The 23,134-nt window shown below is 40.7% G+C and overlaps 2 protein-coding genes across 4 annotated transcripts; one reads left to right on the forward strand and one right to left on the reverse strand.

Moving 5' to 3' along the window:
• Nucleotides 1-261: 261 nt before the first annotated feature.
• faf2 (Fas associated factor family member 2) lies at nt 262-6,628 on the forward strand. The gene is made up of 11 exons (XM_023274167.3): nt 262-382; nt 2,059-2,127; nt 2,238-2,372; nt 2,621-2,697; nt 2,780-2,918; nt 3,041-3,126; nt 3,373-3,464; nt 4,119-4,296; nt 5,488-5,659; nt 5,764-5,907; nt 6,203-6,628. The coding sequence occupies exons 1-11, from the start codon at nt 320-322 to the stop codon at nt 6,383-6,385; spliced, it is 1,338 nt and encodes a 445-aa protein (XP_023129935.1). The 5' UTR covers nt 262-319; the 3' UTR covers nt 6,386-6,628.
• Nucleotides 6,629-7,654: 1,026 nt separating this feature from the next.
• rnf44 (ring finger protein 44) lies at nt 7,655-23,067 on the reverse strand. Of its 3 annotated transcripts, none has more exons than XM_023274169.3 (11): nt 22,773-23,067; nt 19,360-19,552; nt 18,417-18,639; nt 18,054-18,221; nt 17,412-17,585; nt 17,137-17,298; nt 12,794-12,909; nt 12,473-12,560; nt 11,919-12,040; nt 11,730-11,829; nt 7,655-11,612 (listed from the first exon to the last, which is right to left on the reverse strand). In XM_023274169.3, exons 2-11 carry the CDS (start codon nt 19,464-19,466, stop codon nt 11,550-11,552), a joined length of 1,323 nt encoding a protein of 440 aa, XP_023129937.1. In that variant the 5' UTR covers nt 19,467-19,552; nt 22,773-23,067; the 3' UTR covers nt 7,655-11,549. The 3 variants fall into 3 exon arrangements, with proteins under 3 accessions (XP_023129937.1, XP_023129936.1, XP_023129938.1); XM_023274168.3 differs by lacking the exon at nt 22,773-23,067 and adding an exon at nt 21,133-21,583; XM_023274170.3 differs by lacking the exon at nt 22,773-23,067 and adding an exon at nt 21,133-21,582 and having other exon boundaries at nt 18,102-18,221.
• Between the last annotated feature and the right edge of the window lie 67 nt (nt 23,068-23,134).

Below are 23,134 nucleotides of genomic sequence, written 5' to 3' on the forward strand. Positions count from 1 at the left end.
ACTGTCTTTTCAGTATTTTTATTAAACAAATGCGGACTATCAACATGCCGCCTCCGATGTCCTCACTTCCGCCCTCTGTTCCTACGTCATCACGTAACACTTATATCAGTACATGACAGTAACATAAAAAATGCTCTAAATGTGCGACCGGAAATGTGCAGCCCTCTCCGTGCAGCCCTCTCGGTGCAGCCTGACGGGATCCCCCAGGCCGCTGGGTGGCAGCAGCCCGCACAGCGCCACAGCTACCCCAACCCCTAACCCGGCATCAGGAAAAGACCGTTGACGTCGCTGCGCCTTGCTAGATGATTGGCGAGGTAAGATGGCGGCGCCAGAGGAGCCAGAATTATCCCAGGCGCAGACCGAAAAACTCCTCCAGTTTCAGGTAGACAGCCTAAATTTCACATTCACATGTCCGTTTGGCACCTCATACGTCGATAATTTGTTCTCGACGCTGAATCGCCGTGAACAGACGGTGCCGGACGTGTTTGGACGCTTTTTTGCACAGTCAACTCGGACAGCAGCCCCTAACGTTCCCCGTCAACTAGTCAGAGCTAGCGTTAGCAGCGCTAGCGAACGTTAGCTAGGCTAGCGAACAAGTTAGCAGACTTTAAGCGACATGGACGGACTTATTTAGCTTAACGCTTATTGTGTGGTTCTTATACACACGTACTCCGTTCAACTCTGCTGTTAAGCTTCTCCCGTACTGCGTATTTAGTACAGTGTTTGACTAAACGGTAACTTGGCTAGCGTTACTGACGCTCCCCACTGAAAACTGGCAGAGTTGACGTTAGCACAGCAGTCATGATCGAGCTGTCAGTGAAGTTTCTAAGCCACAGAGCTGTTTCTGCGATGCTCTATCACCTTGTTAATGTATGTCAGTAACACCGGTGTGGCTAATATGTCTCCCCCTTTAATCTGTAGCCTGCTGTAGCTTTTTGAGTCGGTAGTTAGATAGCTAATCTGTAGAGTCAGTTCAGTTTCAATTAAACGACTTCCTGCTTGTGGTAAACGATCGTTTCTCTCTTTATATTTATGGTCATTTCTGGGGATTAGATCGCTGTTTAGCTCTGTTCAGTAGCAGTTGACAGACTACCTGAATCATCATATTCTACTCCTGTTAATGCTGTATGAAGAACTTGACATAGCAGTATCCTGTAACCTCCCAATCCTGATTGCAGGGTTTCTGCAGGGCATTAAAAAGCATTAATAGTCATTAAGTTGATTTTGCGAAAATTACGGCCTTATATGACATTAAAAAATCATTAAATTAGATCCTCAATGCCATTAAAAAATTCTGCAGTTTTCAAGAAAAATATTTGACAATAATAATATATGATTATGGAGTGCGATTCGTCAAATATGTGCATCTGCATAAACATGGCGAAGCATTGCGATAATTGTTCCAGCCGGTCGGGTACTATTGCCAAAAGCTGCATGTTTTTAAAGTGGCCGGCAGACTGGACCAGGAGGAGGAGAGCTGGGTAATGGGGAAATGCAAATTCCAGCAAAAATGGCTCAAAAAGGTGGATTTCAGAGAATGACTGCAGCCCGTTGGTGGTCAGGGGTGGTTTCTTTTTGTTGTTTTGTGTCTCATTTTTGTCATTTTGTGTCTCGTTTTTGTCGTTTTGTGTCTCATTTTTGTCACTGCATCTTGTTTTTGTCATTTTGTATCTTATTTTTGTCGCTCTGCATCTCATTTTTTTCATTTTGTGTCTCGTTTACCTAATTCCAGCAAAAATGGCTCAAAAAGGTGGATTTCAGAGAATGACTACAGCCCGTGGGTGGTCAGGGGTGCTTAGTGGATTCAGAAATAGTGAAATGTTGGGACAGTTTTCATATAAAAAATCATCTTTTACAAAAAAAACAAACCCATGTAATTTGTTGAGTTTGTGGTCGTGGCATTAAAATTTTTACAGCGTAGCATTAAAATGGCATTAAAAAGCATTAAATTTGACTGGCTGATTTCTGCAGAAACCCTCTATTGTTTTAGAACAAGCGTTTGTGGCTTTTATGAGCAAGTTGGGTTCCGCAGTTTGATCTTCTTTCCATATCTAACAGGACTTAACTGGTTTGGAATCAATGGACCAATGTCGTCGAACATTAGAGCAACATAATTGGAACATAGAGGTAAAGACATGTTTTTTTAAAGGCCTTTTTGCGGCTCTGTATTCATTGTCATTGTTTTCTTTTGGTTTATTGAAAGACGAGTGTGATGCGATGAAATGCATGTGTTTCAGGCTGCAGTACAAGACAGACTTAATGAGCAGGAAGGAGTGCCGAGTGTGTTTAACCCTCCTCCATCCAGACCGCTTCAGGTCAATACAGCAGACCATAGAGTATATAGTTACATCGTTTCAAGGCCACAACCCAGGGTAAGTCTGCAGGCTTTTACCTTAATCAGGGTAATCTCTGCATAGCTGTTTGATATTTTCACACTCCACAATGCATAAAATATTGAAGTATTACTTATGAGTGCAATATGTATTCACCACTTAAGATTTTTGAAGTAATTTCTTTTCCAAAATGAGTTCCTAATTCGTTAAATGTATTTGTATGATGCGAAACAAAAGAAAAGCGTGTTGTGTAAGTTGTAATAGACTGTGTTGGTGCTTCTTTTCAGGGATTACTAGGATGGAGTTACTACTTGATAATGCTACCTTTCAGATTTACATATTACACACTTCTGGACATAGTCAGGTAATTAAAGCACATTGATTTAAACTTGTAGTTGCTGGATAGAGCAAGGTAACTGATCGCCATGATTGTCTTTTGTTCCAAGGTTTGCCCTGAGGTTCATCAGGCCAGATCCTCGTGGTCGTGTGACGGACCCTGTTGGAGATGTTGTGTCTTTCATTCATTGTTTTGAGGAGAAGTATGGCCGGTCACACCCTGTATTTTACCAGGGAACATACAGCCAGGTGAGTTTACAGATACAGAGATTAAAAACATACAGTATTTGAAGCTCTGGAGTACAGACTGCATTGTAAATTGCAGTAGTGTTAATTGTATTGCTTTTATTTGTTTACTGTGATACATGCAGGCACTGAATGATGCCAAACGGGAGCTCCGCTACCTATTAGTGTACCTTCACGGGGACGATCATCAAGACACTGACGAGTTTTGCCGGTATAATACACACTCTTGTGCTTACATCACCTGAGTGTCAGAATATTATTATTATTGCATACCGCTTGTAGTCTGTGTCATAAAGCTAAAAAATGGTGCAGTCTGCTTGGTCTTTGTTACATGTTTTGCTAGCACATGAGCTTTAGTTTAGTATTTATATATATTTCTATGTGTATTTTTAACCATGTGTACATGGAAATGGCTGCGTAATCAGTTGTTTTATGCTCCTTATCTGTCACCGTCTAGCTCCACGTTATGTACAGAAGAGGTCATAACTTTCCTCAATGCGCGAATGCTCTTTTGGGCATGTTCAACGAGCAAACCTGAGGGCTACAGAGGTATGCAAGTTTGGTGTTATTTTACCCACAGTTTGTTGTCAGTTAGCGGTTAGTGTAACATGGGTTGCTCTAATTGTGAAAAGTATGTCACTCACACAGACGCTTTTGTGGGCATTTCCTATATGAAAGAGGTTGTGAGGATTCAGAGGTAGTAAAGTGCCCCTCCTTATCTTTGACCCAATAAAAGACCAATGTAAAGATGAGATTGTACTTTATTGTGTGGCCATTGTTTGGTCATAAAACAGACATGGAGTGGAGATTCATTCATTGGCATGATCTATAGCCAGGTGTAACCATACATTTGATATAATAAAAAAACTGTTGACAGTTAGTGTTGCAACCCTGTTATTAATTTAATGGAATTTGTTTACAAAACGTGTAAAACGATGAAATTAAGAGAATGTTCTGTGGTTAGTGCCTCTAGCTGGGGGATTGTTTCTGCAAAGGGACACATTGAGCTTTTTAAATGTCATTTTTAATGCCACAAATTTGCTTTACAGCTTTGAGCTGGCATTCATTTCAAACCTTGGAACACATAAAATTGCTATTTGGCAACAATGACTTGCATGCAAATGAACTACAGGCAGCGGCACAGTTGACACAGTGAGATTTGACTGTATCATTTATTTGTGTGATTTTATCGGTGTGTTTTAGTGTCCCAAGCATTGCGGGAGAACACCTACCCATTCCTGGCCATGATAATGCTGAAGGACCGCAAGATGACAGTGGTAGGCAGGCTGGAGGGTCTCATTCAGCCAGAAGACCTCATCAATCAGCTCACTTTCATCATGGATGCCAATCAAACATATCTGATGTCAGAGCGCCTTGAACGGTAAGGGAAACCAGTCAGTTTGCAGAAGCTTGCTCGACTTTAGAATATCTCAACTTGACATTTAACAGCGTTGAAGCTTTCATTGAAGTGTAACTGTCCTGAAGCGATGATGAAGAAATTTACTTCATTTCCATTTTCATGGTTACAGTTGAAAACTTGTTGACAGGGTGAGAACACCTTCAAACTTTGCTAGGAGCATTTCTCTCAACAGAATAGTGAGAGAGCAACAGATGTGGTGTCATGGTTACATATTGTGTGATCCAGAGGGTGAGGACACTGTGCAGATTTATTGACCACTGCTCCTTGTAGCTTGGACAGTGACCTACAGCTGGTAGTCAGAGCTAACAGCCATAAAAGGCTTATGGCAGACTGGCCTTTTCCCCAGAACTCTGGCAGAGCTCTGACAGTCAAGACAGGCACAATAATGGGCTTTTGAGAGCCTTCCTGTGTGGGTAACTATCTCGTAGCAGATGTATAAACGAACTGGATAGTGGATACAAAGATGGTCATGTGTCTGGTGTATAAGCCAAAAAGTTTTCTACCTTCCTGGTTTGCTTGTGCCTTCTTTTTTAAATGTTTCACCCACTGGCCCCACCCACATTCCCATGTGGCTCAGAGACTTCACATTGTGCAAAAATACAGAACACTTTACAAGACTCTTGGTTTTACAGATAAAAAAACATCCATGAAGAAAAAATTAAAAACTGGTTGAGGATACGTGTCAGCAGATCAACCTCAAAACTAGTCACATGCACTACCAGTCAAAAGTTTGGACAAAGTGTGAATGAGAAAGTGTGTCCAAACTTTTGACTGGTAGTGTATGTATAAAATATAAAAATAAATATAAATAATCTAAATAAAAGTCTATCTTTACATCTTAAAATCACATGGCAAGAAAGTTTTGTAAACAAAATGTTATGTTCATTTAAGCCTTCCTCCAGCTTCTTGCCACCAAACCCACAACAAAAGACAATTTGTCCCATTTACCATGAATAAAAAAACAAAAATGATGAATAAAACAAGAAGTGAGTTGGGTACAATTGCCTCAAAGAATATATTATGAGCAGCATTACCACATGTACACGTACTTGTCTCAAAGGTGATGGCAAATCATCTTCCCTTTAATGTCACATTCCGCTCTGCTTGTGTACTTAATTAGTGTGAAAGTGAAGACTTGCATTTTTGTTTCAGAGAGGAGAGGAACCAGACCCAAGTGCTAAGGCAGCAGCAGGATGAGGCCTATCTTGCATCCCTCCGTGCCGACCAGGAGAAGGACCGAAAGAAAAGGGAGGAGCAGGAGCAACGGAGGCAAGAGGAAGAGAAGGTCCGACAGAGCGCTCTCGCCGAGGAGCGGAGACGACAAGTGAGTCTGACTTTCCATTTATGATCCACACATGGAGACTTCAAGCAATAAACCTTAACATTCTTACAATTTCTGATTGATATTATTTTCTGTTGTCACTCCAGACACTCGAAGAGGAGAAGGAGAGGAAGTCCGAATGTCTTCCTCCGGAGCCACCTGCAGATGATCCAGAAAGTGTCAAAATATCGTTTAAGCTGCCCAATGATACACGAGTAGAGAGACGATTCCTGTTCGGCCAGTCTCTGACGGTGAGTAATGCTTGATTTTCTGAATTTGTCAGTTACAACAGATGTTAGTCCATCTGTAATAAATCAGTGATTTATAGGACAAACTGTCAGGTTTTCATTCCAAGCAAGCACTAAATTATAGTAATTAATGTTAGCGACTATGCAAGATTGAATAATTTCAAGTCCAATTTCTTCATTAAATACAGATGCTGATTGAAAATATTAAAATATTAGACCGTTTTTCTTCTGTATCTGTACAACACTGCTGCTTTGAGTTCTTTAATCTCCCTGTTCACTTGGCTGTTTTCCTTCGCAGGTAATATACGACTTCCTTTTCTCTTTGAAAGAAACTCCAGAGAAGTTTCAGATAGTTACAAACTTCCCTCGCCGAGTCTTGCCCTGCCTTCCAACTGAAGAGCAGCCCAACCCACCCACACTGAAAGAGGCGGGACTCAGCCGCTCCGAGGTCCTTTTTGTTCAGGACCTTACGGACGATTAATAGATGACATACCTCTTCTACGTGGAAACACACTTTCCTCTGACTCCCACCAACTCCCCCCCTTTTGTTTTTTCTTTTTCATATTTTGTTAAATGGCCATTATGCATAAGGGATCATTGAGATAAAATCCTAACCTGGAAAAATTTAACCACCCTGCATCCAGTCGTCGTTTGGTTGTGTTTACAGGGTTCCCAATAGCCTGGAAAGTCTTGAATTTTATCAAATAAATATTTCTTGAAGTCCTTCCTCGAACTCATCTTTACATCTGTGTGGAGAAAGTTTGTTTTCCATCGTCAGCACTATCTACCAGTTAATTCTTGTCCTTCCTCACCAGTAAATGTTGCAGCAACAGATTAATCATCTACTGAAATGTACTGAAACAGTAGCATAGCTTTGTGCAAAACCAGAACCATATCCCAACCTAAGTCATGTCTGGGCAACTGACAAAGACGGGCTGTATTAAGACCTGCTGACAGACAGGATACAGCATGGACGAAGATGTATTTTTATAATGGTGTTGAATGCCTTTTTTTCTGTCAGAACTGATGTTTGATCCATTTGTCCTAATTCAGGACCCTTTTTGCCTCAAGTTTACACATTTCCTCCACAGTGACTGACGAGCACAACAAATCTGTTCCAAGTTTGGTTTGCTGTGATTGTTAATCTGTGTGGTGTGGAGAGCAAATGTTCTACTTCAGGGAACAGGCTGGTGGATTTGGACATAAAGGAAATATGGGAACCCTGTTAAAAATGAGCCATGACCTGTACATAAGTTAGATATTTAAAATCTCCAAATTTACCTTACTTATTTTGTTTTTTTTTTTTGACTCATCTGTGTCATAAAATGACCAAATGCAGGTTGGTTACTATGTAAAGCAGACTGCCTCAAGTTCATGAAGTTCAAAAATACAATATTTAACAGAGCAGAGGCCACAGCTTTTACATGTGGCTTATTCTAGTATAGTACGAGTCTGCCCATAGTGTGCCTGTGATTACTCATAGATGCCTGTTTTGCCTGTAACATCTAAATGGGCTCATGTAAAGATGTAATTTTCCAACTATAAATTAAAAACATTTTAAAAACGTGGGTTTATTGAGCATATACGACACCTGCATGTGGTGATGAGATGTGCCTGAGTGAGGAAACACTGAAGTCATTTAGAGGATGAGTGGGATATTTTGGGTGGTAGTTTTCAGAGCTGAAATGACATTTAAAGTACAGTAATTACTTCAAGTACTACATTTTAACCGAGTCACATGAGACAAGTGTGATATTGGTATACATCATACATTTATTAGTGAACAACCCTCTCAAATCAGCCACAACAATAAAAAAAAAAAATATGATTGCACTACTTGGTAAAGCATAACTAGCAACTTTCATTTAAAAAAAGTACAAATCTTAAAAATTTCAAACAGTATACAGATGTATATATAATACACTAACTAGTTATGTTAAATGCTACAAACAATATGATTCCAATGGAATGAAAAATCATAACATTAATAAGAACCATTTCCTATATATAATATATATTAGTTGTTTTCTCCCCCCACCCCCCAATACAAACATGGAAAAAATGAGGTAACTGTAAATGTGCAAGTACCAAAGCAAAATATATCTGCCTAACACAGAACACATGCCCCTGGCTCTGTTGGTGGGTGGGTAGTCTGGTGTTCAGGCAAGGACCCCTAGAGGCCAAGGAGAGTAAGAACAGTAAACCACTATCCCACCACAGCAAAAAATCATTGGTAAACAATAAATGGCATCTACAGAGCAATCAATCACAAATCCTAAATAAATTTTAGCTGCTTATTGGAACACATTTTTGCACCACACAAGCTGTGAGATTATTCAATAACTCTTAACAGAAAGACTACAAGACTCTATTCTCAGTTGTCATTAAAAATTACCTAGGCCTTAATGGGAGGTTCTCTTTTTATTTCAGAGGGTAGCTGGATATTGTCAATTAAATATTTACTTCAAAAAGAATAGTGCTAACATTAACATGAATTAAGGTATCTATATGTGAACAATACATTTTAAGATATTGGTACACTGAGAGCAAGAGCCTGATAGGCAGGTACAGTACTACACTGAAATAAGTATGACAACACTTTATTCTTTTTTTTTTTTAAATCCCTTAAACTATGTTGATTTTCACTGACATTGTTTAGGGGTATCGGTATAGCATGCTTTAAGAATACATGGGATCCATGACAAACTATTGCATTCACGCAAGTGAGTTTTCATACCTAAAAGCAGAACATCTAGCACCTTTTCACTATGGCTTTTGATAAACTACAGTAGTTTCAGAGCATGTAATTTTCAGTCGTTAGGGCAATAACAGTAACACAATGTATGTAAGAATTTCTGGATTCAAGACCAGTTTTTTTTCTTTTCTATAAAATGAAGTTAGCACAATAAAATCTTGTAGTCATTCAGTTCTATTACAAATGTGTGCAGTACAATGCATGGCAGTTATCAGCTGAGCGTTAAGATCCAAACCCCCAGAACCCAAAGCCAACTAGAGCTAAAAATCAGTTGGGATCTGGTTGACAAGCATGCATATTGTGCACCATTAAATAGGTCCCCACCGGATTTTGAGATTCCCTCCACTATAACACACTTGTTTAACTTTTTTTTTTTTTTAAAGTCATGCAAAACACCTCTGAAGTCGATTTGGGAGTGAATTAGGTAGGACAGTGTGCGCTGCGGCACAATTAGAAATGGGATCACAACTGCTATGTCTGAACATATGGTTCGAGTACAAGAACAAAAGTCAAACAGGTTTGAATAATACACTTGTAATGAGTTGCAGTGTACATTGCCTCTTTTCAGTGAATATTAACATATTTACTGATCTTTTTTCTTGCATGCCTGTCTTTAAATGATGTAATATCTACTATTTCAGACAAAACAGAATATTATAATTGATTACATTAAATTATTTATGGTCTGAGGAAAACGACCAAACTAAATTCAGATATACCCTTTTCATGGCATCCTTTTCATTCGAAATGGACTGTTCTCCTTTATTTTTATATACCGAGAGGCCCTGAGTGATTTTTTTTAAACTTACAATATATGCCAGCGAATAGATATGTACACATAGGTTAATTCTCAAAGCTGTGGGTTTAACTTATTAAATGGCTTCTTTTTTTATCTTGAAGGTGGCACACATCAAAGACTCACATTCACTTAAGAAACAAAAGTAAAGGAAAAGGCAAGATCCCTTTACGTGTAAAAGCAAAGGTTACAACTGCCTGTTAGTGCTTACTGGGGCAGTTAAGAGACAAGAGTGAATCCAAAGCAAAAAGTTCATTTGTTGCTCTCTTCCCTCCCACCCCAACTATATCCTATTTTTTTTTGTTTTTTTTTTTAGTGTTAACACAAGCAGGGAACTAGAAGTCTAACAGTGTTTCTACACTACTGAACACTCCAGCTCTGTGTCATTTGAAGCCTCTTCTGATCACCGCGAATACAGACAGCTGGCGTAACGTGGAGCGTCACCAGTGACTTCTACAAGGGTTTTCAACATTCTTCTGTCTTCAAACGTTTATCTAAAAGCATTCACACTGAAGCTATACATACAGTTGCTCTTTTACAACACCATTACCATGGCCTAAGACAATGACCTGACCAAGTTACCAGATTATAACACATACCATACACAAACAATGTTAGTGCTCCAACTGTTTCCTTCAATGTATTTTCCTCTAGAAGATAAAACCAATAAATAAACCTTTTTTTAAAAAAAAACAAAACTTTCAAAACAAGTGGAAATGACAAAGTATTTTCAGGATTAGTAATAGGTTTGTGCTTGTCAAGGTCATAAAAAGGCAGATCTGAAATCTTCAACAGTAGGCTATATCTGTATATTGGATTTGGCTCACAAAGAAAGAAATAAAAAGCCCAGTCTTCCTAAAAGGGGAAGAAATTGTTCATTTAAAACTCACCACTCACTGCACATATTGCTTTCTGCACAGGTCTCCAGAGCTCTATGGCATCAGCTAGCCTTCAGACGAGGCCTCCCATACTTTAAACACAGTAAGGGTGTAACCACATGCTAGTCTTCCCCCGTGGCGCTTTCTGAATAAGCAAGCAGTTCTTTTAGTATGCTTCTTTGTCTCTTCTTTTTCTTAAAATTTGATAAATTTTGGTGGCGATGCTTGATTAAAATATTGCTAGTCTGAATCAACAGTTCATGCAAATCCTAGCATGCTGCCCTGTATCCAGTGGTTACACAATGCATTGGCTCTGTGAACAGGACAAACATACGCACGCAATATGCACACACGCGTACACACTTGCCAGAAGAACAATGCTGACGTGGAGGGTGGATGTAGCACTTGTGCAGTTATGCCAGATGACCTCAAAAAGACGCAGTCCATTAATCCATGACTGCTTTCATACAGATCTGTGTTCCAGAGTGGGAGATACCCTGCAGTTGCATGTCCCGTCACTTGCAGTCCATAACCTCAGGCTTAACACAATCTGCATTTAACCACAGCAAGTCACACTTTCACAATAGCATTGTCAAAGTCTAAAACAAATAAGGGGTAAAACTGTTAAAAAGGATCGATACATTATTGCAGAACATACATTATTAACAAGTCACTTTGCCCAACACCTACACAAACATGCATCTCTGATGGTTAGGCGTCGCCTCCAAACACAGATACCCATGCTGAAGCACTCCTATTATTTTTCTGCTAATTGCACAAGGTGTCCAGCCTACCATCCTCCAGGCTTCCAAACCATCTCTTCCAATGCAGGACTCCCACTTTCCATCAATACCACAACCAAATCCACTAAGTAAAAATGAAACCCTGTAAACAAAAGCAGCAAATAATGCATTGTAGGGAAAAATCTTTGGAATCTGCAACAAGGGGGCAGAGAAAGAACTGGCTGGCGATCCCAGAACTCTGGCTATAGGCTGCAGTAGGCAGTGGGTTTCATGAGACTCGGACAATGAAGCACAGCAGAGGTACAACAGGCTCCAGAAACAATCCTGGATTGCTTATTATTTAGGAAGGGGCAGGACTAAGTGGGTTGGTAAGCTATATTTACTGGAGGACGCAGGTTAGGTGGCAGGTGTCCCCAGCTTTGGGACAGACTCTGGTGTGTGCAGCTTTCCAGTTCAGCACTCAGAGACAGTTCTCACTCCACCTCCCGGTGTACGTCAGAGGCATCGGCTCGGCAAATAGGACAAGTGCGATTGGTCTGGAAGTGGAAGCAACATCACATGTAAAAACACAAAGCAGTATACTTGGCAGTATTCATTAAAAAACAATGATTTTCTTCTGAAAGGTTTAAATATTCAAACTGACATCAACTTACCTTTAACCATTTATCCACACATTTAGCATGGAATTCGTGGTTACAAGGTAATACCCGAAGTAGCTGCCTACACTCAAAATCACTAAAGCACACAACACACCTGAGGGGAAGAAAGAAACGAGTTAGCAGGATGCAGATCAACAATACCGGAGGAACAGGAGCTCTGTTGAGGGTGAGGAGTGGGCTTACAGCGTTTGTTCAGATAGATGATTCTCTGAGTTGAATCTGTAGGACGGAAGTTGCTCTATATCTGCTTTTGTGAGTCCACGTGGTTTTGCTTCACCCAACCTTTCTGCCAGATTCAATAATGCCTAAAGACAGACAGACAGAAAAGGTACTGTTGATGTTTCGGGACATAGCAGAATATGAGACACAGGAGAGTCAAAAACAAAAGAAGCCCGGTGCCATTTCTTGGTTCTAGAATTTTTGACCAGGTGTAAAATCAAGAACCATATTCTGTATGTGTGTCTCTACACTTTTTCATGAATTCACCAAAGTCAGACACCATCTACAGTGAACAATGTAGCTCTTCTTGTTCTGTTAACTGTTCTAAATACTTGAATACGTGTTGAATTAGGGCCACCCCATCAGTACCTTTACATAATGTCCATTGTCATTACCAGAGACAGAGAAGTCTCACCAAACAAGAGACTTCTTTTCAACCAAAACAGCTATAACATTTAATATTTAATGTATATTCAAATATCAAATTATTTTTTCCATCAATTAACACATTGACTAACTTCATAGTTCTCCATCTCCACATCATCCACATCCAGGTCTAGGCTGATGGCTGGGCCCACTGCTGTTGGAGGCACAGGGAGCATTGACCTGAGCAGCAAAGAGAACAATTCATAATAGCTTTACGTTTAACCTCTGTTCATTTGTGAAAAGCAGAGATGAAAAAGTCAGTCTAGCAACATATGATTAACCCTAACTCAGCTGCATCATGGAGACCAGAAACGTATACTATCAACATCAGACATTTTACAGTCAAGCAAACAACAACATGATTAAGACTGTTTTGATTCATTAAAAAGGGTAATTTTATTTCCGATACTCACAGGAAGTACGGGAGGAAGCCTGGGTAGTAAGATGGAGGTGGAGGAGGAGGCGGGAGAGGCTGCTGCAACCGGTATCTCTGTCCACTCACTCTCCGGGGCAGCATGTGGGGATATGGCTGTGGAGAAACAAACAGATCAATGGAGTTTCTAAGATGGATGTTTGTGATTGAAGTGATCATTCTTCTTACATTTTACTGGACAATGATAGCAAGTTAGGAAATGGGACCAAGCTGAAAATTCCCGGTGTGTAACAGGAGTAAAACAAATGAAAAACTCAGAACAGTTTTACAGTAATGTGATGCAATTTTAGAAGCAGTTGCTGGATTTTTAAAGCTACTGTATGTATTACTTTTATACATATTTGTTACCTCAGTGAATTATAAGCTAACGTCATGCAACATGTGGCAGATTTACAACTACAAAAGCACTCAGAGAGCACACTACGCTCTAATAAGGGGCTGTTCATTCCCCCATATGGCATTGTCAGAAATGCAGCTTTTTTTGTAGAAATGCAACATTTGTTTATTCATTGTGTACTGATGAGAAATGAGCTTGCGCTGAGCACAGGTGTGTGTTATGTATATGTATGTTATGTACGGATACCGAAATGCACGACCTAAACATGTAGCGCGCGGGAATTGATGGGACTCAGAAACACCTCCACAATTTAATCAACTGTTCCTTTTATCATTTCCGACGGATGAGTCCCGATAAGTCCGCAGCGGTCAATTTGTAGTAGGATCACAATCGTGATCGTGTAGTGTTCACTTGTTGTCATGGTTACAGTGACGCCGTGCCGCTATCTTGCAATGATTCAGAAACCTTTAACAAATCCATGGATCCAGACTATTAGCTGCATCACTGCCAAAATCTAATGAGGTGGTCTTTGTGTCATTTCTGACCCTCCCTGAAAATTTCATCCAAATCCGTTGGTCCGTTTGTGAGTGATGTTGCTAACAGACAGACAGACAGACAAACCAACGCCGATCGTCACATAACACTGCAGCATTCCTTGGCGGAATAATAATAAGAGCAGCAGGAAAAATAAAAACTAATGTGAGCAAATACGTTTAATGCTAACCAGAGTACTATTACTTTTTCAACGGGGTGATTAGAGTTTTGAAGTAATGTGTGTGAAAATGGTTTATGCTGTCACAATTACCGGTCCCTTAGTTGTAAAATGTTCAAATTAACATCCAATCAAAGCTTTACACTGCAACCACTTAGTCACATCTCTGGGCTTTTTTATAACTAGGAGCACAAGTGTAATTTGCAAATGTACTCCTCTTTAAAAAAACAAAACAAAACATCAGCATCCTATAATGTGAAATGCCAGGAGGAAGCAAGAATCAAGGTATGATTGTGAGAGTGAGATAAAGAGTGATTTTGTTTCTCTCCTGTGTCACTACAGTCTCAAATTCCTGATGCCTATAGTTCAGAGGAGGAATGGATTTCATGTTGAAAAAGACAGACCAAAAGCAGGTATTATGTAGGTGAAACACAGCAAAGAAAGACCTTCCATGTATTTATGTACTGCTCTTAGCGTGGCTCAAAATTTGAAGGAAAAACTTAATCTGCCAGCACAACTGCAACCTTTAAATATGAAACATTCATAAAGCACAATAACAGCACGAATCACGAGGCCAAACTACGGAGGGACAGATGCGCTGATGGACTTACAGTGCTGTCACTTCACAGATTTTTTTTCTATTAAAGCATTACTTTAATTTGTGACCTTTTCATTTAAAATAAAACAGCATATTGTTTTTTTATGTGTATTGGAATTCATCAGTAATACAGTTAAAATGGAACAACACATTTTTTTTGTGTTGCATGTAGATTTAAGTGGTGCTCTGAAATTTTGTGCTGTTTCTTCTTAACTTTTTAGTTGCGAGCGCCAGTGTGAGTAGTGAAAAGGTTGGAGGCCTGCCAAGTCAGAATTAAGCTTAACTATACAGTTGTGCTCATAAGTTTGCATACCCTGGCAGAATCTATGATTTCTTGGCCATTTTTCAGAGAATATGAATGACAACACAAAATGACATATAAATGACATCATACTGACACCAGAAACTACCCAAAAGACCCTGATCAAAAGTTTACACAGCCCAGTTCTTAATAGCGTATATTGCCCTCTTTAACATCAATGGCAGCTTGAAGTCTTCTGTGGTAGTTGTAAATGAGACTCTTTATCTTCTTAGATGGTAAAGCTGCCCATTCTTCTTGGCAAAAAGCCTCCAGTTCCTGTAAATTCCTGCATGAACTGTACGTTTGAGATCTCCCCAGAGTAGCTCAATGATATTGAGGTCAGGAGAGTGAGACATCCACTCCAGAACCTTCACTTTATTCTGCTGTAACCAATGACAGGCCAACTTGGTCTTGTGTTCTGGATCGTTGTCACGTTGGAACATCCAAGTATGTCCAATGAGCAGCTTCCGGGCTGATGAGTGCAAATTTTCCTCCAGCATTTTCTGAAAACATGCTGCATTCATCTTGCCATCAATTTTGACCAAGTTTCCTGTGCCTTTATAGCTCACAACAATCCACTTCTGTGTTTCACAGTAGGAATGGTGGACCTTCATCTTCGGCCTTGTTGGCTCATCTCCAAATGGTTTATGGTTATTGCCAAAAAGTTCAATTTTGGTCTTATCACTCCAAATGACTTTGTTCCAGAAGTTTTGAGGCTTGTTTCTGTGCTGTTTGGCATATTGTATGCAAGCGAGATGCTTTGTGGCATTTGTGGAATAATGACTTTCTTCTGGCAACTCGATCATGCAGCCCATTTTTCTTCAAGTGCCTCCTTATTGTGCATGTTGAAACAGCCACACCACTTTTTTCCCAGAGTCCTGTATTTCAGTTGAAGTTATTTGTGGGTTTTTCTTTGCATCCCGACCAATTTTCCTGGCAGTTGTGGCTGAAATTTTTGTTGGTCTACCTGACCGTGGTTTGTTTCAACAGAATCCCTCATTTTCCACTTCTTAATTAGAGTTTGAACACTGCTGATTGGCATTCTCATTTCCTTGGATATATTTTTATAAGCCTTTCCTGTTTTAGTTTCCAGTTCAATTACCTTTCTACCACAGATCCTTTGACAATTCTTTTGCTTTCCCAATGACTCAGAATCCAGTTGTCCAATCCAAATGTCAGTGTAGCACTGGATGAAAGATGCAAGGGTCTGTCAGGAGCCCAGAAACTCATTGACCTTTTATAAACACCGATTATAAGCAAACAGATCACAGGTGAGGATGGTTACCTTTAGTAGCCATTCAAACCCATTTGTGTCAACTTGTGAGCATGTTATCAGGTCAAAATCACCTGGGTATATAAACTTTTGATCAGGGTCATTTGGGTAGTTTCTGTTGTCATTAGGATTTAAAAAGAGTAAACACAGCTGTTAGACAATAAATGGCTTCACCCACACACTAACTAACCATAAGTGAAAAAAGCTTTTCTCTTATCATTCATAATCTTTGTAAAATGGCCAAAAAAATAAATCACTAATTCTGCCAGGATATGTAAACTCATGAGCACAATTGTATATCTGACCTAGCACGTTAAAGTACAGAAGTTCAAGCAAGCAAACATGGAGGTCTCACCTCCGCCAAAATCAACAGCTACAAGTATCTGAACACTGAAATTTCATTTAATAACCAAATTATTTTTAACCCTCTCACATCCAGATCAGGACTTAAACAAATGTCACTCAGCGCATTTACATGTTGATAAAATCGCACTCCTGGAAAAGTACCTATTAATAGTATTTTTGCACAGTTAGCGACACTCTTTAGAAAATTAACTTTTGTGTTTGGTTTGTGTCAACATTTTTTTTGGTTCCTCTTTATAAAATGTTTGTCCATCTTGTACTCCAAATGCAGCTAAGCTTCATGAGTCAATTGCTTGTTTCTTTATTGCTCCAAAATGACAGTACTGATGTAGTATTGATGCCATTAATTATCCCTTCAAGCCATTACTGCAATGCAGTGCAACGGTTAATGTAATTAGTTTCACCTATGTTTAACAGATAATAATTTCAACTGTGAAAAACATCTATTTAATTTGACTCAGCTTCTTATGTCCTAGTTATAATCACCCTTCTGAGTAAGAAACTCTCCTGTCGCACAACGGCTGCCTAGGTGCCTTTGAGCAAATTGGCTATACGCAGACTGCTGCAGTGGAGCTGCTCAGGGGCCAGCAGTATGAGAATGCAGATGTACTGGATAGCTTCGAGCTGTGAATGTGTCTCACTGAGCGTGTTAAATAGGTCAGGCTAAAAAAAAGTTGTAAGTGCAAAGTCAATTTCCCTGGGAAATAAAGGTCTAAGAATCTCTGACAGGCTATCTTACCACTCCGAAGGGAAGCTCCTGATGCAGAGGCTCTTGAGGAAGATACTGTAGAGGGAGAGAAGGAGGCAGCGCTGGTGGGTGATGAGAAGGAGGGTAGGAGAAGGTCCCTAATGGGTGCTGGTCTCCTCTTAGGTCAACTTCATTTTCTACCCTCTGTAGAGGCTGACAGGAGAAAGAAAAGGTTGCTGTCAGATTCAACATATGCGGGCCAACAAGTTATTCTTACACCGTCTGTGTTTTTGTTAATGGGCATGTGTGTAGAGTGGACTACTCACCATGCGTGGGTGCTGAGGCTGTAAAGGGACAAACTGGCTCAAAGGAGTAAGGTGCGGCGGCTGGTGGGGTGGTACAGATGGGGTTGGGTGCAATACAAAATGTTCACTGGAGATCAGGGGTGGAAAAGCTTGATAAGACACCGGTATATGTTGCATGGTACATGCCTGTATGAGCTGAGGAGACAGAACAGACAAGAACAGACATAAATTTAAGTCAAATTTGTATCAAACTAAACATTCTGAAAAAGCCTCCACCTAACCAAAGCAAATTTGCTCCTCATATTCACAATAAGACAGCTATAATGAAAGCATGTTGTAAGCATGTGGTGAACAGAAGCGATGCATTGCATAAAACCACACCACTGACAGTACTGACACAACACCAGTCTGATTAATACAACAACTGTTCCAGCAACACCAAATATTACTTAAGTATATGTGTTTTGAAAGAAAATAAACTAAATGTAGAAGAAAATCCTGCTTTATGTTGCCTAAATGTTTCTAATCATCGTGCTAACATGAAGACTAAATTACAAATCCAAGCAGCTTGTTGGTTAGTCATGAACAGTGACAGATTGCATGGCTGGTATGGTGTGCTACATGGATGCCACTGACATTTGGGCTCTTCCTTTTCAAACTCACAGGAGGAGGAAGGCAGCAGAGCAGAGAGAGCTGTCCGCTGAACATTACCGAGCATGCTGGGAGCTGCTGAGTGTTGCACCCTGGAAGGGGCTGCCCGGTGTGGATGGGAAATCCATGGGTCGTCACCGTCGTAACAGTGTATGATATTGGAACTGATCCCTGGTGCATCTTTCAAGAAAAGAGGTGAGGGGAGATGAAATAATTCCATAATCTACTGGTTAAAAAAACTCATCGCACACCTGTACACAACGTCCTGCATCATGTTAAATTCGTACATTGCTGTGGAATGGATGTGGTCTGACAAGGCAGCAAATCATATTTAACAAATGTTCTAAACATTTTAACCATGAGGTTTTCTGTTACCTGGTCGTGTAGATCCACCATGATGGGGTTCTGCTGGGGCAGGTGAGCAGCAGGGTGAAGCATGCGTGGTGCTGTGCTGGTGTGGCTGTACTGTCTGGATTCATCTAAAGGAACCTGTTGGTGATGTTGGGAGAAAAGCAGATGATGGAAGTTCTCATCCTGGACCGGAGAAGTGTGCAGTACAGGCCTGTCTCGTCTCCCCCACTGGCGTCTCACTGGTGGGCTGCAGGACAAAAAATAAATAAATAAAAGAACAGTCACAGATTGTTCATATCATCTTTCATAAAAATTTTGCAAGGGAGATAGTATGTTGCTTCCTTAGAATAAGTTCTTAACTGCAATAGTCCAGATGCACAGCTGCTTATTCCACATAGGCCTTGATTGCAAATTCATATACTTTTTCATTCAGTATGTCTATTATTCCATCAAAAATATCATGAATAATTTACATTCTTAACAAAAAAGAACATCCATCCATCCATCCATCCATTATCTATACACCGCTTAATCCTCACTAGGGTTGCGGGGGGGGCTGGAGCCTATCCCAGCTGACTCGGGCGAAGGCAGGGGACACCCTAGACAGGTCACCAGTCTGTCACAGGGCTACATAAAAAGACAAACAATCACTCTCACATTCACACCTATGGGCAATTTAGAATAATCAATTAATCTCAGCATATTTTTGGACTGTGGGAGGAAGCCGGAGTACCCGGAGAAAACCCACGCATGCACAGGGAGAACATGCAAACTCCATGCAGAAAGATCCCGGGAAAGCCGGGACGCGAACCAGGGACCTTCTTGCTGCAAGGCGAAAGTGCTAACCACTACGCCACTGTGCAGCCCCAAAAAAAGAACATGTTATCTGTTATTATACAACAAAAAAGGTATTTAAAGCAGCCTTTAAAGCAGAAATGTCTAAAGGTAAGACCGGGCAGAGACTCACCTTCTCCTGAGATGCACTGGGGCGTTGCAGGGCTCTCCAAGGAACCTCCTCGGATTTAAGGGGGCTGTTGGTGGCAGCCTATTTACTGCTATTTCCCATGGTCGCATTGGTGACGTCGTGCAGACGAGTCACACTCTGGGAAAGGAAACCGTACAATGGAGGCACTTGTATGTTGCCTCTGATTGTCTTAACCCTGCAAAAACACACCAATTGACAAATTAACAATCCTCATGCTACACAGCATAAAACAAACATGGTAACTGTGCTTTTCAACAGGAATATACCAGATTTTAAGCAAAATGTGTACAGTGCCCGTCACATTTGAGCTCCTACATCAAAAATTCTGAGATTTTCAGGTCTGTCAGACCACCCACTCACTTGGAATCATATATGTTGCTATACTGCACAATTATATGCTAATATATTAAAGGCTGCAATAATGGAAAATGTCAATTATAATTCATTTCACTGAGGTTAAATTTTGAAGCAAGCCAGTTTACCTTTTTTTTTTGCATTAACTGAGTGTAAATTGCTCAAAATATAGGAATACAGAGAAATGACATCAGTGATTTGAGACAATGATTGTGACCGCACATTTTATTGAAGCACATGTGCACTTGTTTTTGCTCCAGGGATTATACGTTTCATTGTTATGTTTGTTTCACTGACCTTATTGTGCGTTCTAAGAATTTAATGGAAATGGCCTAGATTACAATCACAGTACTTATGTAACAGACCACTTCCAACTGATGCCAACATTGTCTACACAGATTAACATAACATAAAGTCAGTGTGCAAGACCAGTTCGCCCCAGATTGTGGATAAGTTTTGACAATAAAAATACTTAAAGTATTCTGGTAGGTTCTAAGGATAATAATATTTAATTCTACATTTTCATTTTCAATCTGATGATATGCTGCTGGGTGTTTCACTAAATGTTTTGCATCACTTACTCAGAAAATCTCAATAAGACTGTAAATTATTGCTTTATTAATGTAAGATCGACCATGTGAGAAAACACAACACATATGGGGTTGTTATCACCAAATCTAAGACAAAACACAGTATGCTTCTGGTGTAGTTGAGCATTGCACAAATGAAGATCTTGGCATTTACAACACACAAACACAAACATAACAGTCATGTCATTTGTAATTACCGATTTTAAAAGCCCCAATCATGTCTGAGCTGGCTGATACGTATTTCTTAATTACAGCGTTAATTTTAAGGCATTGCAAACATTTTACCTTTACATGCATTTAGCCAAAAATGTGAATTATTTAATTACTAATTCAAGAAATGCAGCAGTCTAATTAACGCTGTTCGGGGACATAATGAATAGGGGTCGCTGTAGCCTGCCTGAACAAAAACATGGAAAGCCATGTGCTCATAAGACAAAGCAACAACAAAAGACGTGGTAGGTAAGCGGGACGGCTTGCGACCATACAGCTGCAGGAGGCCGTTGCACCATTACACCATTTCTCACAAGTATTATGCAAAGCTTTGCGCTGCGAAAATGAGAAACAATATCTTTGTGGCAACCGCTGGTTCCTTAAAGCCAGGGCAAATCAGATGCCCCCTGCTGAAGGAGAGCAGCTAACTTTAGCAAAGCTAGGCTAACGCTTTGTCCAACATAGCAGGACACACCAGCCACATATTGATAGCCAGCGTGCTAACACACGGTTAGGACAGATGTTAGATGACCACTGCACATCTACACCACAGACGGAAGGTTTAGCTACGAGTTGGGCAACAACACAGCCAGCATCTTACTTTCTTAGCTAGTTTGCTCGCTCGGTGAGAGAGGGGGAGACGGCAGGTGTTCCAGCCTCAGAAACGTCGTGTCCCATCAAGTTATCCTCGCACGTAACCGACCACCATCTCCCGACAGAAACACGACGCTAACGGACCATCAGTCGACTGCTGCTTCCTCCCCGACAATCTTCTCACAGCGTCCCCCCCCCACCCCCCGAACTGAAGGACCAGGCTTTAGCTAGCTTGCTAACGTTAGCCAGCTAACACACTGCTGCATTACGGGGGGGGATTCGTTGAGATTCAGGAAACCGTAAAAAAATTAAAAATACCCCGTTGCGTCCGTTAACGGCTACCTGAGCAGGAGATACCGTTAAACGTGCCACTAAATAAACGTTAGCTACACAACGACAGTAAACACTCCTTGGCGCGTGTGTGTTCCTTGAAATGTATTGTTACGGCGAAGGCACGCCCCCTTCCGCGCAGCGGCCAATCAGAGCGCAGCAAACACAGACAGCAGACGTCCAGACAGTCCAGGCTACAGTGTTACAATCAAAACAAGCAGTTCCTGTTGTTACTGCTGCCTTATAAACAACAGGCTCCCCGAGAGGTAGCAGGGTCACCACAAACAAAGTCAAATAAATAGGTGCATACAAACAATCATTGTAATTAAGTACAATTTGCAGGTACTTCGAGGAAGTACTTTCTTTGCGCCATCTCTTCTACATTGTTAAAATATAATGCGTTGAATTGTTACAGCTTAAGGCGATTGAAACTGAAACTTCACCTCAGCATATATGCGTTAAAGTAACAACAATAACCGTCTAATAATATGTCACTGATAACACTTCTACTCAGCCTACTTCTTTCAACACTGAAAATCACAATATGTGCAAATTTCAATTTTCAACAGGTCAAACTTTTTTTCCACATAAGGATCTTGGTGGGACATCTGAGCATCACGTGGAAACAGATGCATCTCTCCTCTGTCTACCTTCAAAAACAACAACATTCAGTGCCTTTAAATTATTTAGATTGAGCCTACTTAAAACATGCATTCACTGATTTATTGTTGTACAACGGACTCCTCCAGGTCTGCAGCTCTGTTGTTGCTCACAGTCTGCTTTTGGAGGCCACAGTGTCCTACTGTAGACTACCCAGCCGGTTATGTAATATTGCACTTGCATGATCAAGTCAGAAACACCCTTCATCTGCTACCACGAGAGATTTTGCAGCTATGCTTTTGCAGGCCAGTGAATGCAGCTGCAAGAGCCTGTGTGAGGTTGCACTGGTGATTATCAAGCTTCATTAAGCCTAATAGGGCTACCTATCAGGCCTAATTTGTCCAGTAAGAGTTAATAACTAATGTCGTATGTGTTGGATGCTTCACTGCAAAGTGTTGGATCCTATCTGGTCATTCTGGACGCATCCACAGTGTGCATCTAATGAATAGCTGACTAAGGAGCGGAGCAGCCGTATGCAACATTGGCTAAATGTAAACATTACAACATCGCACTCGGTAGCAGCAAAACAAGGAGGGGCTGGAGGTTGAGCAGGATGACAGCCCTAATAAGCAGTCTGGCCATCTGCCGTAAAAACGCACCGTGAAGCCTCAAAACTCAGCCGAGACAAAGCAAGAACAAGATGAGGAGTGTAGTTACCTGATTGTTAATATGCAACCATCTGATCACTGATATTTTCCTTGTAATGCTCACATCTCGTTAGGCTAAGTGCGGCATCCTATGGTCAGCTGTTCCGCTATGGAACATTCCGTGGATTTCACCACTGCTGCAAAAAAAGGTGCTAAACATACGAGTCTGACATTATCAGCACATCCTGTTCACACACTGTGCCGGTTTATGGCTTTGCAACACCCGTGTAAATGTGCGTTAAAGCCCCTTTTTTCCTTTACGCAGCGGCAGCCCGGCCCCGCGGCTGTTTTGGGTTCGTGCAGTTCCCCGTTACACCCCCGTTTCTGCGTATTTCCAGAGCAGGGAGCACACGCCGGTGCTGCCATTTTTAC

This window comes from Amphiprion ocellaris, chromosome 13 (assembly GCF_022539595.1).
Source record: "Amphiprion ocellaris isolate individual 3 ecotype Okinawa chromosome 13, ASM2253959v1, whole genome shotgun sequence".
In the NCBI taxonomy this organism is placed as follows: domain Eukaryota; kingdom Metazoa; phylum Chordata; class Actinopteri; family Pomacentridae; genus Amphiprion; species Amphiprion ocellaris.

Coding starts and splice junctions, on each gene's coding strand:
- faf2 (XM_023274167.3), top strand. CDS start 320: ATGGCGGCGCCAGAGGAGCCAGAATTATCCCAGGCGCAGACCGAAAAA. Junction 383..2,058: donor AAAAACTCCTCCAGTTTCAG/GTAGACAGCCTA, acceptor CATATCTAACAG/GACTTAACTGGTTTGGAATC. Junction 2,919..3,040: donor ACCAGGGAACATACAGCCAG/GTGAGTTTACAG, acceptor TGATACATGCAG/GCACTGAATGATGCCAAACG.
- rnf44 (XM_023274169.3), bottom strand. CDS start 19,466: ATGCGACCATGGGAAATAGCAGTAAATAGGCTGCCACCAACAGCCCCC. Junction 12,561..12,793: donor GGCTTCCTCCCGTACTTCCT/GTGAGTATCGGA, acceptor TTTGCTGCTCAG/GTCAATGCTCCCTGTGCCTC. Junction 11,613..11,729: donor GTGTGGATAAATGGTTAAAG/GTAAGTTGATGT, acceptor TTCCACTTCCAG/ACCAATCGCACTTGTCCTAT.